The 18,712-nt window shown below is 36.0% G+C and overlaps 1 protein-coding gene across 1 annotated transcript in view; it reads right to left on the reverse strand.

Annotated features, from left to right (window-relative positions):
- LOC145243544 (transketolase-like) overlaps nt 1-18,712 on the reverse strand; it is a 229,154-nt gene that overhangs the window by 140,264 nt on the left and 70,178 nt on the right. The window contains exons 6-7 of the mRNA XM_080106523.1: nt 15,730-15,857; nt 14,672-14,868 (exon numbers count right to left, since the gene is read on the reverse strand). Of these exons, the coding sequence (XP_079962649.1) occupies nt 14,672-14,868; nt 15,730-15,857 (325 nt within the window). The remainder of the gene's footprint in view (nt 1-14,671; nt 14,869-15,729; nt 15,858-18,712) is intronic.

The raw sequence follows: 18,712 nt of genomic DNA on the forward strand, positions 1-18,712 counted from the left end.
CACTTCTTAATTTACAGAAGGCATATCTTCAGATTCATGTCAAATTGTCCTTTTCAAGGGGCAGCATTTAGGCTCAATGTAGCACTTCTCATTATGCAATCTGTTATAGATGCTATCATATTGCAAGACCACACAATCTAGTGTGCCATGTCAGCATACGTCGACATTTTCATCACCCGAACCATCTGAACCAGCATTTCAGACTTCAGTTTGATCTGCAATGATTCTGTGTGACTAAAGATGGAGTCAGAGTTCTTGGCTAGCAAGTCTGGGAAGAAAGTGGCACCCTCCCATGGAGACAAGGAAATCAGATTTCTGAAATCTTTGACGTGCTAACCAGTTGGCATGTTTTCCCTGTGTGGGAAACTTGTTAGTCATTTTCCCTGTGTGTGGATGGCTAAGATTGGCAGTCATGTTTGTCAAGCGCCTGGAGACTGCAGCAACCAAGGAATGGGACAATAAGATCAGATCAAAGACTCCTCTTTCTGTCGCATATTAGCTGAGCAAGGTACAAGAGCAGGACCCAGTCGTGATAGAGTATCTGAGGTGATCTACTGACACATCACCCCGAAATGATGACAGATTATACAGATAAAAATAACAATTAGCCTTTATTTTATTTGCACTTTTAAAAAATTTTTTATTCAAAATATGTAATAAATATGTTTATGAAACTATAAAAATGAAATTATTAAAAATAAAAAATGTATCCAACAATATCGAAAATAAAAAAATTCAGTAATTCTTAATTAAAATAAAATTTTTCAATGACTATTAAAAAACAATTGGAAGTACTAATAAAAAATGAGTATATGTAAAGGGAAGATATAGGCTTCACACAAAAAGCGTAGGAACTTGTCACTGCTCCCAGTGGCAGCCACGCTAGAAGTTAGGAAGTACGTTAGTTGACTATATCTATGCTGTCATTGCCTTTGATTCCCACATGACTGGGGATCCAGAGAAAGGTTTTTGGTGGTTGAGAGGATATTGATTTTTTTTCTAGTAACCTTTTTTATTGTTAGTGGATTCTCTTGTTTTTGGTTTTGTATAGATACTAAGGCTGATAGAGAATCGGTGAGGATGATGAAGTTTTTGGTAGTTTCCTCTGAAATTATGTCAAGTGCTAGGTCGATAGCTATAGTCTCTGCAGTAAATATAGATGCTTTGTTTTTAAGCTTTTTCTTCATTGTGGTATTACGGTAGGTGGCTGCACATCCAGTGTGATTGTTGCTTTTGAACCCGTCTGCGTAGAGAAAGGTGTAGTCTGGAGTTTGTCGTATTCCTATTGGATTTGTGGTAAATTTAGGCTTTTTGTTTAGATTCAGTTTTATTTCTGCTTGTTTCATGGTCCATGGGGGCATTTCAGGTAGTATGAAGTAATTAATGCTGGAGATTGGTATTTTGGATTCTTCAATGCTTTTCTTCATTCGGAGACCAAAAGTTTTGATGTTTTTTTTCTCTCTCATGTTGAAGAGTTCTTCATATTTTGGATAGAAGGTACACTGGTATGCAGGGTTGTTTGGGCAGGATTTGAGTTTAAGTAAGTATTGAAGAGCTAACTTCTCGCTAGAGGGGATTCGTGCGCTTCTGAGTATAGACTGTTCATGGGGGAGGTTCTGTATGCTCCTAGGGCCAATCTTAGGCCGGTATGGTGTATAGGGTCTAGGCTTTTTATATATGATGTTCGGGTTGATCCACATATGAAACAACCATAGTCTAACTTTGAGTAGACTAGTGCTCTGTAAAGTTTAAATAGTGTTTCCCCGTCTGCAGCCCAATCAGTATGTGCTGCTACTCTCAGGTTTAAAGCTTTGTTACATTTTTTTTTTTCAGATAATTTATGCGTGGGATGAATGTCAACTTTATATATATAAAAAAAAAAAAAAAAAAAAAATCCAAGAATTTGTATCGGTCAGTAACAAGTATAGGCATTCCATGGTTAGGACAGGATCATTGTGCATGTTCTTGAGTTTGCAGAAATGCATGCATTTCTTTTTTTCTTACGTCCATTTCATTATTTTGTTTAAGCACAATTGAAGTTTCCTTTCGATTTTAGGTATATATTTCAATCTGCAACATATTAAAAAGTAATAGGGAGCCGCCTATCCCAGGATTAAGGTTTTTTTACAATGTTATTTATTCGAATACTGAACAGGGTCACTGATAGTATACTCCCTTGAAGTACTTCATTTTCTTGTTCCTTCAAGTCAGAGAGGGTTGTGCCAACTTTTACTCTGAACAGTCTGCTTTTTTTTTTTTTTTTTTTTTTTTTTTTTTTTTGAAAATTTTCAATAAAAATTGGCATTCTGCCTTTTAGTCCAAGCTTCTTCAGATTTTTTGTAACACCATACTTCCATACAGTATCATAGGCTTTTTCCATATCAAAGAGACATGTTAGATGTTCCTTCTTTAGAAAGGCCTCTCTAATGAAGGTTTTCAGTCTGGTCTATTGAGCTTCGGTTTTTCCTGAATCCTGATCGAAATTCCGTGATAAGGTTCTGTTTCGAGGAACCAGATTAGTCTTCTGTTTATAATCCTTTCCATGGTTTTACAAATGCAGCTTGTTAGGGCTATTGGTCTGAAGTTCGATGGATCTGAAGCGTTACTTGATTGGGATTGGATGTTTGAGTTTTCAGATTTGGGGATTGGTATTATTGTGGCCTCTTTCCAGGTCCAGGTACGTTTCCACTGGACCATATATTGAAAATTTCAAGTAAGTATTTCATTGAGGTTTCTGGAAGTTCTTTGAGGATTTCATCGGGTTCTGTAGCTGTGTCATGGGATTTGGCTAGAGATTCTTTTAGTTAAAACAAGGTAAAAGGTTGGTTGTATTTTTTTGAATTTTGCTATTTAAATCAAATTTTCTTTTATCTTTTTAAATTTGTTTGTTGCATGATGAGATTTTTGATAAATTATCTGCCAGGTTATTGGAAATGTCTTTTTGATCTGTGTATATTTTGTTGTCTTTAGAAATGTGAGGTATTGGTGTACTACTACACTTCCTTCTATTTTCCTCATCAAATTCCAAACCGTTTTTGCCTTGGTAGTCACATTAATTTTGGATACATAATTTCTCCATGTTCTTTTGGATTCCTTTATGATTGTCATCTGGCTTTTGAAGAAACCTCGATTTTCACTTGTTGGGTTCTTTTTGAATTTTCTTAAGGCAGCTTGTCGAGTTCTGATAGCTTTTCTGCATTGTGAACCAAGGTTTGTTGTGAATGTTGGTTTTGGTTGTTTTCGGTATGATATTTGCTATGTTTGTGAGCGTTTTAATGAAGTAGTTCAAATGGTCAGCATCTTTCTTCTCGGTTATTAATTGATTTTTTGCACTGTTCCTGTCCAGGAAAGGAATGGTCGATAAAGATCAGTGTCAGCACTCAATTGCTTGCCCTGAATAGTAAACTGAGAAGTTGGTTTGAAATAGTGATAACTCCTTGTATCAGGCACAGTATCTCCCAGTTTATATCTCATTTGAAGTTTCTCGAACTGAAACCATATCTTCTTTGTCGATCTTTAGAAACATGATACCAGTGATCGATGATCTGCAAAAGTCTGCAACAGCACGAAAGGCAAGTATTTGGTCTTTTATTCATCTTTGCAAGGTGGCACGGAGAACTTTACATTTGACAGCCCCACCAGTTTCATCACAGGGCGATTTGTTATGGCTAGTTGCAAAAAAAATGCCCAAGTTGCATCAATTCCAAAATCTGATGAGTGATGGGGAAAGGTTAAGAAATGCTTTGAAGTTTTTATATTGGCCATCGCTGAAGTACTCTACGCTCTTGATCCAGGGAAATTTCTCCTTGATGTACAACATCACCATTCTTTGCAGTTCATGCAGAAAACAGGTGTAATGCTCAAGGTCATCTGAAATGATGCATAATGAGATCTGTTGAAGTTTCCCATTGTTATCTTTGTAATAAATTACCACTGGATGCATGGTACACTGGTCTTTGTTCCAATGATATCCCTGGATCTCATCTTGCATCACGTAGTGATAATTTTCTGCAAAGTCCAGGAGAATGATACATTCGGTCTCAGTTATTTCTTCTCTAGATACTGAGCTTGGCTTTTTGCTGTGAAGGAATGGGTTGTTAAATTATCAACACTGTATACCAACATCTCTATGAAGTCATCTACATCAGCCATCTGTGTCTGTAGTATTGTCCTATCCACACTCTCCCACTGACTATATGACATCTCACCGTCAATTTCCAATTCAATAAATTTATCTCCGATATACTTCTCTAGAGCAGGGAAGTTTGGACACTTAGGACAACAGTGGACCATACATTCAAGACTATTGGTGTCGCAAACTACCAAGGCCATGAAATCTTTGTAAGCGATATTAAAATTGGGACTTTCAGTTGGTACATTAGTAGCACGCTCATCTCTGGATTCTTCAGCTTTCCTTCTGAGCAGAGTCTTGACAGCTGAAACAAAGCAGTCAACAAGCAATTTGCTGTTTTGATGCTGGGTGCAAACGAACATTGAGGAGCACTTGTCATGGATGATGTATTTCCTCCCTCTCTTTTCCTTGTTTCAGAAGATATTCTTAATTTATTGCTCTGGAAGAAAGATGTGAAATTACAATCTGATAATAAAAATAATTCACAATGAGCAGAATATGCAATACCCAACGGCAACATTAAGAGATTTACAGACAGTATAATACACAAATGATGTAACAGTAGCACATTCTTGATCATAAACAAAGGCAATGTAATCAAAGAAATGAAATTTGCAAAAAAGTAATATTTATCTTCTTAGTTTCTGACCATTCAAATTTGATAATGAAAAGAGATTTATTATGGTAATTTCTAAAGTGTGAAATTCAACTGCATGTATTTCAAGGTGCTACAGAATTGCAATGCTGGGGTATAAGAAATTCTATTTTAACCATTATTATGCCTTGAGGTTATAGTAGGCTAAACAATTTAGTAAGAAACCATAAAAAAGTGACAGGAAAGAATAAACTTGGATTATCGACAAACTTAGTTCACACCAAAGAATGCATTATTAGATCAATGCAACGAGTAAATAGCTTGAAATTAAGAAAATTAATCATAGCAGCGATGAAATATAACTGAGACCGTCATAACTAGCCAAAGAGACACACCCATTTATCAAAAAGGGTTTCATGTGAAAGTGTTTCTTCTGCTGAAGATTACCCTCTATAAATATATATCATGTTTTTGAGAGCCACAAATGTTGACTTCCCTGTTTGTCTTTGACAGTATTTAACATCATGCTCAGGTAATAACTCTGAACACACTGTGTTGAAAATGTATCACCAGAAACAGAACAAAATTGATCAATCAAAACCATAAAAGCAAGAAATCATAGCATGAATTCTCTACTTCACAACTGAAGTCAACGTAATGTCATTTGAGTGAAACTGATCAAGAAAAAGTATATCCATTTGAATCAACATGAAACAATCAGAACTGAAGTCAATGTAGTGTCTTTTGAGTTAAACTGAACAGGAAAAAGAACATTTAAATCAACATTTAAAAAAAGAAGCACAGGACATTATTCGGGTATCATATGATAGAGGAATTTGCTCTAATTGACACTCAAACTTGATTACTCAGGTGGACATGATTCTGAACTGCTTAAATGCATTGATTGAAAGCCCATAATACAAGGATTTGCTGATTTCATGGTTTAGAAACCATGATCCAACTGTCCAAAAATTATGGTACGTGCCTGAAGATATAAATAAAAAACACTATCTTATTCCCACTGACTTTTTGGTCAACTGAGTTGACTCTACACTACCCCTAGTCACAATTCATCCACACATACAAATGAAAGAATACTGTTATCATGATCAGTACTATTCTATTGCACATTTTCAATTAGATCTAAACATAAAAGGAAAGAGACAGCAAAATATTATGTTTAAAATGAAAATATGACTTCATTCATATCTGAATCTTTCCTCTAAATTTTAAGCTGTTGCTATCTGCAAATCAAAAGATAATGGCCAAATGGTTTTTTTTTTTTAAAAATTCAAATGTTCAAAACTTGTACATAATTAAAATTGCTGTCCATGTATGTGTCCAAAATCTTATTTTGGACTATTTTTTTGTCCATTTTGACTGAAGTAGGGGTCCATATCCTTTCATATGATGTAATTTGACACTATCATGAAAATGGTCTCTAATGGGTCGATTCAAGTCCTTTTTTCAGCTCTAGATATTGATCATAGCTTAAGATTAGATTGTTGCCAAATTCACCAAAAAATCCTTAAATTTTTATAAAAATGCCTATTTTGAGGCTTTAGTGTCTGGAAAAGTATGCCGAAAGGTTTCATTTGATTTTTATAATTTCCAATCCAAAGTCACTTTAAAAATCCAAAGGAGAAGTCTGGCAAAGCACCACAGTTATGTTTTTTTTTCTCAACAAAATATCGTCCCAAACAAGCTCTAAAAAAGTGCTGCGGCACAACCTAAGAAAAAAAAAAAAAAAAAAAAAAAAAAAAAAAAAGAGGTACTTGCCATCTTTCTAACCATGATTTTTGGATTCCTTGCCCTCAAAACCTTGCCTGTGTGAATTTTTAGCTCCAAAGCTTTATTTTTTTTTGCAACAAAAATGCAAATTTTGTAAAATGCCAGGGGGTCGAAAATTATACGTTCTGACATAGCAATTTGATTTCCAGACCGAAACTGACTGAAAAAAATGTTCCTCAAATCCAACTGGGCTGAAATTGCAGATTTCTTAGTTTTAACCCAAAGTTTGTATGGTGTAAATATGAAAAATCCAAGAGGGGGTGTGACTGGGCTGGAATAACCCTTCTTTGGGTTTTGGTTTGGTTTGGTTTTACGGCATATCAACCTTTTTTTTTTTTTTGGTTATTTAATGCCGAATTCAGTTTTTTTTTTTTTTTTTTGGAATAGATATTTTAATTTAATCAGTGAGTCAAATTAGACTTTTTGTATCATTAGGTGATGTGCTTCCTTCCTTTTTTAGGGGTGGGGTGTAAAGTTGGATTGAATTAAAGTTATATTCTTTTATATAGATTTACTTTTTTCAGGAATGTTAGTATTTTGTTGGAGTTTATTTTTTTAAATAGTTCCTTCATATTGTTGACATCGTAATAATTTTGCTGGATATGCGCGAGATCGCCACAATCCAAAAGAAAGTGTTTTACTGTAAAAGGTTCTTGGCATGCAAAACATTCTAGAGGGTCTTCTTTTTTTAGCAGGAAGGAGTGGTTATGTGCGTATGTCCTATGCGAATACGGGACAAAATCACTTCCTCTCTACGTGATCTTCTGGCATCTGGTAATCGTTCTTCTATTGTGGGTTTGATCTTGAAAAGTTTATTATTTGGACAGTTATTCCATCTTTCTTGCCATTTCTTCATAATCAGATTGTAGTCAGAATGTGGAATTTTTATATTGCTTTTAAGGAGTTTTAAAGCATTTTTGGCAGCTATGTCAGCTTTTTCATTGCCCTGAATTCCAGAATGACTGGGGATCCAGCAGAATTTGATACTTTTGTTTTGTGAGAGAGTGTGTATTTTTTGTAGCAGTTTGATGAGTAGTGGGTTATTTAAATTTTTATTCTTTAAGGATTCGAGTACCGATAGGGAGTCTGAAAAACTTATAAATTTGTTGTGGGTAAGGTCAGTGATGAGATCTAGTGCCATATCTAAGGCTGTGGCTTCGGCACTAAAAATTGAGGCATGGTCTGGTAGTCGCTTCTGTAAGGTAATGTTAGTGGGTACGACTCCGCATCCGGTTTTGTTGCTGTCTTTGGACCCATCTGTGTATATGTGCTGATGGTTTGGGTATTTTTCCTGAATGATAAGGAGTTTTTCTTGATAGGTTAGTGGATGGGTTTGATTTTTTGGGAGGTTATTTAATTCAAGGATGATTTCAGGGTATTTTAGTAGCCAGGGTGGAAGGCTTAGTTGGTTGACATTATGGATATTGGTGATTGTGATACCTGCATCTTCTACTAGTGGTTTTGTACGGAGAACAAAAGATTTTATAGCTTTTACTTTTTGGTAATATAGATTTTGGTAATTTGGATTGAAGGTACAGTTAGAGGTTGGATTTATTGGCTGTGATTTTTCTCTATCATAGAGCGAGTAATCTAGTGAGTTTGCAATGCAGTTGTAAGCAGGATTTTCTGGGCAAGAGAGAATTTTGGTCAGGTATTGCAAGGCTAGTTTGTCGCGTCGAATTGATAATGGGGGTTCATTGGCTTCTGCATAGAGACTATCGATGGGGGAAGTTCGGAAGGCTCCCAGCGCAAGTCTGAGGCCCTGATGTTGAACGGTGTCCAATATCTTTATATACGACTTTCTGGTGGCACCGTAAATGAAGCTACCATAGTCTAGTTTCGATCGCACTAGTGACCTATATAACTTTAATAGGGTTTGTCTGTCCGCTCCCCAATCTGTGTGGGCAATGACCCGCATTAGCTGTAGGGTTTTATTACATTTATTTTTAAGATGTTTTATATGAGGGATGAATGTAAGTTTTTTGTCTAGTATTAACCCTAAGAATTTATGTTCATTTACAACAGGAATCGGAATATCATTTAGTTTTAAAAGAGGATCTGGGTGCAGTTTTCTTAGTTGACAAAAGTGCATACATTTTGTTTTATTAATGGAAAATTTGAAGCCATTCTTAGTTGTCCATTTTTTTATTTTGTCAATGCATTGTTGAAGTTGACGCTCAATTATATGGATATGTCTTGAGCTATATGCAATTAAAAAATCATCAACATATAGAGAGCAATCCATGCCTTGGTTTATGCATCCAACAATACTGTTAATTTTTAGGCTGAATAATGTTACCGACAAAATACTTCCCTGTGGAACTCCCGTTTCCTGTTCTTTGATGTCCGATAGGCATGTTCCTACACGGACATTGAATAGTCTATTATTTATGAAGTTGTTGATGAAGATGGGTAGTCTTCCTTTCACTCCAGCTTCTTTGAGATCTTTCATGATGCCATACCTCCATGTGGTATCGTACGCCTTTTCAAGATCAAAGAAAATAGCAGTCATATGCTTTTTTTGTATAAATGAATTTCTGATGAAAGTTTCTAAACGAATTAAATGGTCTGTTGTGCTACGATGTTTTCGGAAGCCACACTGAAAATTAGTTATTATTTTATTTGTTTCCAGAAACCAAATTAACCTGGAATTTAACCATTCTCTCCATGATCTTACACACACAGCTTGTTAGAGCTATGGGGCAATAATTGGAGGGGTCAGATGCATCCTTTCCTGGTTTTGGTATAGGAATGATATGGCTGGAAGATTGCCATTGAGCCAGATGTCATTATAAATAGAAAGTAAATACTTTAATGGTTCATCTGGTAGTTGTTTTAGAAATTCATACGTTATTTTATCAGGTCCCTCAGCCGTGTTGTTGGCTTTTTTTTTAATGAATCCTTTAGTTCATGGATGGTAAAAGGTTTGTTGTATTCTTCCTCATTATTACTTTTAAAGTTCAGTTTGGTTTTTTCTGATTCCTGTTTAAAGATCTGGAATTTTTTATAATTTTTAGAAGATGAATTATTTGCAATAGTATCTGCAAGCAGGTTTGCCATGTCCTCTTTTTTAGTTATTTTACTATTGTTTACACAGAGGTGGTTGAGAGGGGAACTGGTGTTTTTTCCTGATATTTTCTGAATCATATTCCATACAGTTTTGTCTTTGGTGGTGTTATTGATTTTAGACACAAAATTCTTCCACGATTCCCTTTTGGCTTCGTTTATTGTTCGGCGTGCTTTAGCCCTGCATATTTTAAAGTTGTTTAAATTCTGAGTAGTTGGTTGATTGTTGAATTTTCTTAATGCAGCACATCGTAGCCTGATAGCCTTTTTACAGTCATTATTAAACCAGGGACGATTATACTTGGTTGATGATTTTGTTTTAGGAATACATTCTTCTGCTATTGAGATAATGGTATCTGTAAAGTGAGTGATTGGGTCTTTCTCACATTTTTCAGGTAGGAGTTTGTGTTTGCATAGTAATTTGAATTCATTCCAGTTAGCTTTTTTAAGGTTCCAACGAGGAATTTTTGAGATTATTTCAGGACCAAAATGTTCTAAAGTTATTGGGAAGTGTTCACTTCCACAGGTATCTATATGCACTGTCCAATTGTAATCTATAAAGATACTAGGATCACTTATAGAGAGGTCAATTGCTGAGGACGAATTTGTAGCGGAGTGAATAAAGGTTGGTTTTTTGTTGTTATATATGCATAGATTGTTGTTGTTGATAATATTTTCTATAATGATTCCTTTTCTATCTGTGTTTGAGCATCCCCAACTAACATTATGACTATTAAAATCGCCTAATAATAAGAAGGGGCGAGGGAGTTGGTTGATGAGTTTTTCTATTTCAGTTTCATCTATGGGGTCGTTTGGAGGCAGATAAATGGAGCAAATTGTGACCGTTCTATGTAGGGTGGCTGTGACAGCAATTGCCTGTAAGTTAGTTTGTAGATTTATTTGGCTTTGTGCCGTGTTTTTGTTAATGAGAATGGATGTTCCTCCTGAAGCTCTATTTGGGTTATTTGTTGTATAGTTGTATTCAGTAAAATTTTGAAGATTGATATTTTCAGATGGTTTTAAAAAGGTTTCTTGTAGGCATATTATTGTGGGACATAGATCGGATATCAGTAGAAGTAATTCATTCCGGTTGGCTTTTATACCTCTGCAATTCCATTGGATTATTTTGTTGGCCATAGTTTAGATTTTATGTATTTGATTTCCCTTTTGTCTTGGGAATAGGGGTGTTTTCTTTTTTATGGGGGTTTAGAAGTTTTGTCTTCTATTTCCATTGTTTCCAAGGAGGTTTTAAATTTATTTTGGTCTGTAGTTCTTGTATTTGAATCATTGGACTGTTTCATGTGCATTTATGCACTTGTGAGCTTTTTATCATTGGTAGATTCGGTTTCTGTTTCCATGGCTTCTGGTTCTTTGTGTTCAATTGGTTTGTTAGCTTTTATGCTTGATTTATCTCTGCTTTTAGATGTTGAGCGAGATCGTGGTTTGGTTTTTGTGGGGCTGGTTTTCTTTGAGGAATTTTTCCCATTTATTGTTCTTGTCTGTTCGGATGTTTTTGGAGAATCTTTATTTTTTTGCTTGTTGTTATCTGTTTTTATATTAGAACTCTTGTGGGGGATTAAGGGACTCTCCTTATTGTTGGTATTCTGCTCTTTAGAGTTCTCGATCTCCAATATCTTAAAGCTATTGGAGAGGGGAATTTGTGGGTTTATTTATAGTTTTTGTTTAGTTAAGTTTGGTTCTGGTTTGTTTTTTTTGGATTTGTTTCTGGTCTACTGGGTGTGGCATTTGGATTTTTGGTTCCAGTGAGTTTTTTTTCATTTCTTCAATTGTATTTATCAATATTTTGATTTGGTTGGTGAGGTCTTGGATTTTAATATCGAGGTTTGTTGTGCAATAATTGTCATTATGTTTATTTGTGTTGGGAATATTCTTTTTGGTTATTTCGGAATATTTAGCTGTTACTGCCTTTTTCCTTGCTTCTGGGTAGGTGATGTTTAATGAGTGTTTAATTTTAACAATTTCTTTTTCTTTTTTCCAGATTTCAGTCTTTGGAGTAGGCACTGTGATTTTCTGTACAATTGGCACATTTATAAGTTTTTTGACAGTTGATATGATTGTCGTTTTCTCCACACCTTCCACAAACTGGCTGGCGTGTACATCGGTCCTGATGATGACCAAACTTTTGACATTTAAAGCAACGCAGTGGGTTGGGGATGTATGGTTCGACTCTTAGTTTCTCATAGGCTATTTTTATTTCTTGTGGAATTTTTTGTTGGTAAAAGGTTAATATATATGAGTGTGTGTTTATCATTTCTCCATTTTTTTAAATTTGAATTCTTCTGACATCCGTTACATTTTGTTCTTTTAGATTTGAACGGATTTCATCGATAGAGCAAAGTGAAAGTTCAGGGCTTTTCACAACTCCTTTGCATATGTTTAGTGTTTTGTGAGGGTACGTTTTTATTTTTATATTGTCAAAATGTTTCCATTTTAAAAGTTCATCTGCCTGTGTTTTGGTAAGAATTTCTATCAAAAGATTAACATTTCTTAATTTTTTCACTAGTTTAGGTTTGACCCTTTCTGATAGTATTTTTTCTATCTTGAAGAGGGAGAGTTTGGTTAAAGGCACTTCTCCAATTGACTCCATTACTATGAAGTTTGGATAGTTATCCGATTCCTCATTCGTGTCACTGTCCGAACTGTCTAAAAATCTTTTTTTACTTGGATTTTTATAACTCATATTGGGTTCGTTTTTTTTAATTCATCATCCCTGCTCCCCACCCACCTTGGAGCCCTACTTGGGATGCGCACAGGGGGGAAGCCCATTCGCCCTGGCTACAACAGGGTTACAGGTATGATATACTTGTACATAATGTAGGCTTCGAGCACTCGTGTATCTTAATTTCTCCCATCCAAGTAAAATATGGGAAAGATCAGAGAAAAACATCCATGTCTAGTCCTTGTTCACTATATACAATTGACCCTCAGCCACTGCTTTCACCACTTGTTTGGGGATCAGTATTGATGGGGAAGTGTTGTGTATTATTTAGATTTGGTGTAGATTGTATGCGTATAAGTGGTGAGCTAGACGTGACCAGCCGATTGATCGGATCGGGCCTCTCCGATCGCCCATCTGGCCCAGTACGAGGCCAAAGTGGAGTGTTGCAACTGATGCCTTTATTTCCCTAGGTATCAGTTGCTCAGCCACCAGGATCCTTTTCGTAGACATTACGGGATGCCACCTACGGCCAACAGGTGGCCCCATTGAGGGACTTTTACTCTCTGCAAGGGGGCAGTCAGTGTATTCTAATGCCCCACTGACGGGGTTGGGAAGTAGGAAAAAAAAAAGGGAAGGGGGCTGTTGTTTTTGTTTTTGCAGAACATAATTAAGTTTTACAAAAGAGAATAGGAAACAAAAACGGAAAATCGATGTAGGTGCATTTCGTCTCAGGAAGCCAATAGACAGCCTGATCTGGTAGCACCAGCCTTCTTTGGGCATAGTGCAAGAATCAAAAGTTAGTATATATGTGTTGGTATTGATTTTCTCATTGTTTTTCTTGATTTGGACTCTACGAACATCTAACACATTCTGTTCCTGTAGGTTTGTTTTGATCTCCTCCAAAGGACAAAGTGAAAGTTTGACTTTTCACAACTTCTTTGCAGGTATTTAGAGTTGGATGTCTGTAGCATTTGATTTTAATATTTTCAAATATTTTTTTGGTTTGTTCTTCATTATAGGTCTTAATAGGCTGCTGTTAAATTGTTTTTTAATAGATTTGAGTTTTAAAGTTTTTTTTTCAATTTTATAGGGTGATAATTGGCTCAAAGTAGTTTCCTCTATTGATTCCATTATAAATATTGGGGAATTCTTCAGTTTTCTTGGCTCTTCTGAGAAGTGTCAGAAACATTGGAGTGGGTTCTTTTTTGTGGTTGGGTGGTTTTTGAGAGGAATAAGTCATTATGATTTTGTTTTTTTCATCATCTTTGCTCCCCACCTGCCTCTGAGCCCTATATGGGAAGTGCCTGGGGGGAAATCCATTCGCATAGCCTCAACAGGTATCCAAGGATGGTATACTCGATTTTAGTGATATCATAATGAGCACCAGTCTTCCTTTGATGTTACTATGGAATATGTAGTAATTTTAAGGGGTTTGCAGCCATGTCATTGATATTTTCACTTAGTCAATTGACCCTCACCCACAGCTTTCTACCATATATTAAGGAGTAGGTGTTATTTGTGGGAAAGGGATAAACGTATTAATAGTGGATTATTGGAGTGGGCAATATATGGTGGGGCTTGACGTGACCAGCTGGTTGATCGGATCGGGTCCTTTCGACCGCCCGTCTAGCCTAGAAAGGGCCAAAGTGATTTGTTGGGAAGTGGGGGTGCTAAATCCTGATCTCCAAGGATCCCGTTCTAATGGTATTACGGGTTGCTACCTACGGCCAACAGGTAGCCCCATTGGGGGACTTTCACTCTCTGCAAGGGGGGGGGGGGGAGCATATTCTGATGACCTGCCGACAGGGTCTAGTGTGATTGATTGATAGGAAAAACTTAGTGCTTCAAGTTTTCTTTAAAAAAAGATTTCCAGATTATAGTTTTGTTGTTTATTACTTAGGTTGGTATGTTTTAATTAGGAAGCCGGTAGGGAAGCGAGACGAGAAAAAAAAAGGGGGGGGGAGAAAGGGGAGGGGGGCTTTTTTTGTTTTGAGCTTTGCAGAACATGTGCTAGTTGTGCAAAAATTAAAGAGGAAAAAAAAACAAAAACAGAAAGGTGTTATGTAGGTGCGTTTGTGTCAGGGCATCATCCGACAGCCTAATCTGGTTGCACCAGGGAGATTCGGAGTTCTATCTGGTTGTGGTAACCACCTGATGAAGGCCAAAACGTGAAACAATAAAAGATGAGGATAATAGTTCGCAAAAAATAAATGAATAAATAATACTCATCTCAATAAGCATTTCAATTTAAATATAAATTGCAGACAGTTTAAATAATGAAACTGAAGTTATTTTTTCTTAATATCTCAAAGAATATATTATTAACAATTATACCGATTGAGAAAGCCGTATGGACATTCAAAGAGTCCCAGTAATAAAATGATTACGAGATTAAAACATCATTTACCTGTTGTCCCATTTCATAAGATGGCAGTTCAGAAAGTTTGATATTTGAAATATCATTCTCTGGGATATTTGCATCAGGAGCTTTGGGTTTTAAAGCATATGGTCCTTCGTGGTTTAATAATTCCTGCAGAGCTTTTATATCTGCTGCAGTTTGTTTGCCCATTGGCTTACCATGCCAATTTTCCAAATCTTCGACTCCTGAAAAAGTTAACGGTAGATGTCAAAATTTTTTTTTTTACAAAACCAAAAATATTTGGTAATAAAATATTCAAATGCAACTTTGATTAAATTCATGAAACAGATTCTTGAAGACAAGCATCTTTTATAAAGTTGTAGTTCTTGTGTTTATTCATGAATTCCTAATTTTTAAGAGACCCCCCCCCCCATATATATATATATATATATATATATATATATATATATATATATATATGTGCATGTGTTCTAAGAGTGAACATTAACTTAAACTATATGAATTCCTTTATTTTGTATAAAGCGAGCAAAACATTACCACAAGAGTGGTGTCAGAGAATCCATCTGAACTGGAGAAAGAAAAGGGGTTTTACTTTTAAAATATTTGTTGTCCATGTCTCCTGGGCAATACCAGATAGCCATGCTAGTATAAGAAAGCTAATTTTACTCAACTGTCAATAGAATATAATACCAAGGAATAATCAGAAGAATGAAATATTTTGAAAAGTTAAATAGATAGACAGTAGTAATTGTAACAGACATAATTAAAGCAAGAATTTCACATGTCACTGGATGTTCAAAATTTTAAAATCATTCTAATAAAAGTACCATTTGATAAGTAAATTATGTTAGCCAATCATTGCTCAGATGCTAGATTAGATGAACCGTTGTCAACCTTAAAAAGAAAATAAAAAGACGACATTGCTCTTCATCCTTAAGTTTAAGGATAATTATAATCAGAGCCAGAAAAACGGTAAAATTGAGCATTACCTGATCAGCTAGAAATGGTAATCTGCAGATTTTAATGATGGATCAATGCTTCAACATGGCACATGCACTTAACTGAAATGATAAAAAATAATCTACCTGGAATATTTTTTCCTTTCAAAGTTTTCGCCAAAATAGCAGTAGGTTTGTCTTTTACATTAGCAGCTTGATGAAATGCCTTGCACAAGGACTCGACATCATGCCCATCCACAACACAAGCATTCCAACTGAAAAGTAAAAATTAAGTGTTAATACTAAAATTCTTAATGTTATAAACTATTTTTAACGTTAAGAATTTCTCTTCAAGTTAAAAAATAAAATAAATTGGCAATAGGAAATACGGTTAGAATCAATGCAGACAAAACTTTGTATTTAGGTTGATATGTACATGTAGGAAGGGGGGGAGACGTAGATATAAATATATTTTTTACTAAATATAAGATTCATTATATAAATTTTTTTTGTATGATATTGACTAGTAAATTTTTAGAAATTATGTTTAGGATTCAATCCTCATGAAATCCTAATTTAATATTTCTACCTTGTCTTTAACCACGACAACAATCTACTCTCATGATTCAATTTGAAATTGCATATGGATGCACCTGCACAAATTGGGAGGTTACATCAGCCAAAACATAGAAAAAAATGTCCAATATTCTGAACAATACAAGTCTAACAGAAAAGGGCAGTTGTCAGCGTCCATGTGTGTTCAGCTAAATGTCCCAAAATACTAACCATTTTCTTAGTGAGTGTATAATATTTAAAACTAGCAGGACCCACATACTGGCATTGCCCAGTGGAAATAGGGCTAAAGTAGAATAAATTTGGTAAAAACAAATTAAAATATGATTTAATTGGCACCACTGCCAGCCCTGGAAAATCTGATAGTTAATTAGTACTGGTTTGGGGTAATTACTTGTGGACACTGGCTGCCTTTGCAAATGGAACTCACTGACAGCCATAGTCAGGATCAGCCTCCATTGGAATGCTCCTAACTGAAATTGACTGATTACTATCACTTCTTGACAGGCACAGATGGGCACATTGCTGGCTTCATTCCTCATTAAAGTAGTTAATGTCACTTGATGTAAGGGAATGGAAAACGCTAATAATATTAGTACAACTAACAATAATGCTATGATATTCAGTAAATTGTTATGTGAATGCACTGAATAGTTCAAAGTTTGGAAGAAAAAAAATAAAATAAAAAATGAAGGCAAGATAAATTTATAAGTTTAGTTGCAAGAACTGAACAGTTTTAAAAAGTAGTAGCCTTAAGGCAAATCTGGAGCATGATTTGCCGAAAATACGACAGCAGCAGTGTCCAGTGAAATTACTAAAATGTTATTTTCAATAGTTAGAATCTGTTATCAAATACAAATCTTAAAATTTGTAAAACAAATTTGAACCAATACAAGTACACCGAAATATTGCTGAAGCGATAAAAGCTAAGATTCGCACTGTAATACATACATACCATACATACATACCATACATGATTGCAACGTCTTGACAGACGAGAGCCACTAAAATCCATGTGCCCGAATATGACTTTAGCCCTGCCCGTGACTTACAACCCTCAAGCAGACATGACACTGAAAACGTTCACTGATTTGTATGAAACTAACAGCAGCGGAACCTGTATTATCGTGGGCTTTCATGTGATTAACAAAACCTGCCTTAAACAGAGACCGATCACACACCTTACAGATCCAGAGATCTCCATGGTTGGGCGGCAAGGTTTGGCATTTCTTACATGCTCTCTTAAGCTTCGCTCCGTCTATTTTAGCTGCTTTAAAGTGTTCTGCACCCCTGTATATCAGCGTCCTCCACTGCTTGCGATCATACGCTAGTGACTCCCAACAGGAATATGAAAGCTCACTAGACTCTCCTTGATGCTATCACGAAAACGATTTTTGGGCTTGTGCTGGGGTCTTTTTCCAAGAAAGAGCTCACCATAGAACAATTGTTTTGAGAGTCAATAGTCTTCAAACCGGATGAGATGACCCACCCAACGCAACTGGTTCTTAATAACAATGGTAGCAATACTGGTTGTTTTGGCCTTTTAAGATATTTGTATAAGGGACAAAGCTATACCACTTTAAACCAAGAATGTGTCTAAGGCAGTGCTGATGGAACCTCGCGAGCAATTCTATATGTGACCGGTACAAGGTCCAAGTTTCAGATGCATAGAGTAGGGATGGTACTACACATGCTTGATATACTGAAATTTTAGTTGTCAGAGTTAGATCACCATCAGACCAGACTATCTTGTAACTTTCCAAAAGCATCAGATGCCTTGCTGATTCTCTGTCTTATTTCCGCATTAAGAGTGCCATCATTTTATAAGGCACTCCCAAGGTAGACAAAATTTTTTACGACTTCAAGGCGCTTTCCACAGACGAAGTTATCAGGTTCCACATACAGATCATTGGGAGCGGGAGTGTACATGACTTTAGTTTTCTTAATGCTGTCAGTCCGAAGCAGGTACAAGCATTTGTAAAGAGATCCATCACTAGTTGTATATCTACTGGGGAGTGTGCTACCAGGTCAGCATCATCAGCATACAACAGTTCCCTAACAAGTCCATCACTAACAAGTGTTTTGGCTTGGAATCTTCTGAGGTTGAACACCTTTCCAATCGTTCGAAATCTAATATAAACACCCATATCACAATCGTGGAAACCATACCAGAGCACAGCAGTCAAATAGAGCGAAAACAATGTTGGTGCAGCTATATCCCCCTGCTTCACACCATTATCAATGGGGAATTCTTCCAAAAGCTGACCATTGAAGTTGACGCGACCTTTCATACTATGATGAAATTGCTTGAACTTGTCTGTAAAATGTGTACAGCCAAATTTTTCCAGCACTTCCCAGAGAGCCTCACGGTTGACTGTGTCAAACAGCTTGGTTAAATCCACAAACACTTGGCAAAGAGGCATACACTGTTCAATACATTTCTCCAAGAGCTGTCTAGCCGAAAACACCATATCCACAGTTCCTCGCCCACCTCTAAATCCAGACTGGGATTTCGGAAGGATATTAGGACATACATACTTTTCCAATCGGTTTAGCA

This window comes from Euprymna scolopes, chromosome 22, assembly GCF_053919585.1.
Source record: "Euprymna scolopes isolate OS-2025 chromosome 22, ASM5391958v1, whole genome shotgun sequence".
NCBI lineage: Eukaryota > Metazoa > Mollusca > Cephalopoda > Sepiida > Sepiolidae > Euprymna > Euprymna scolopes.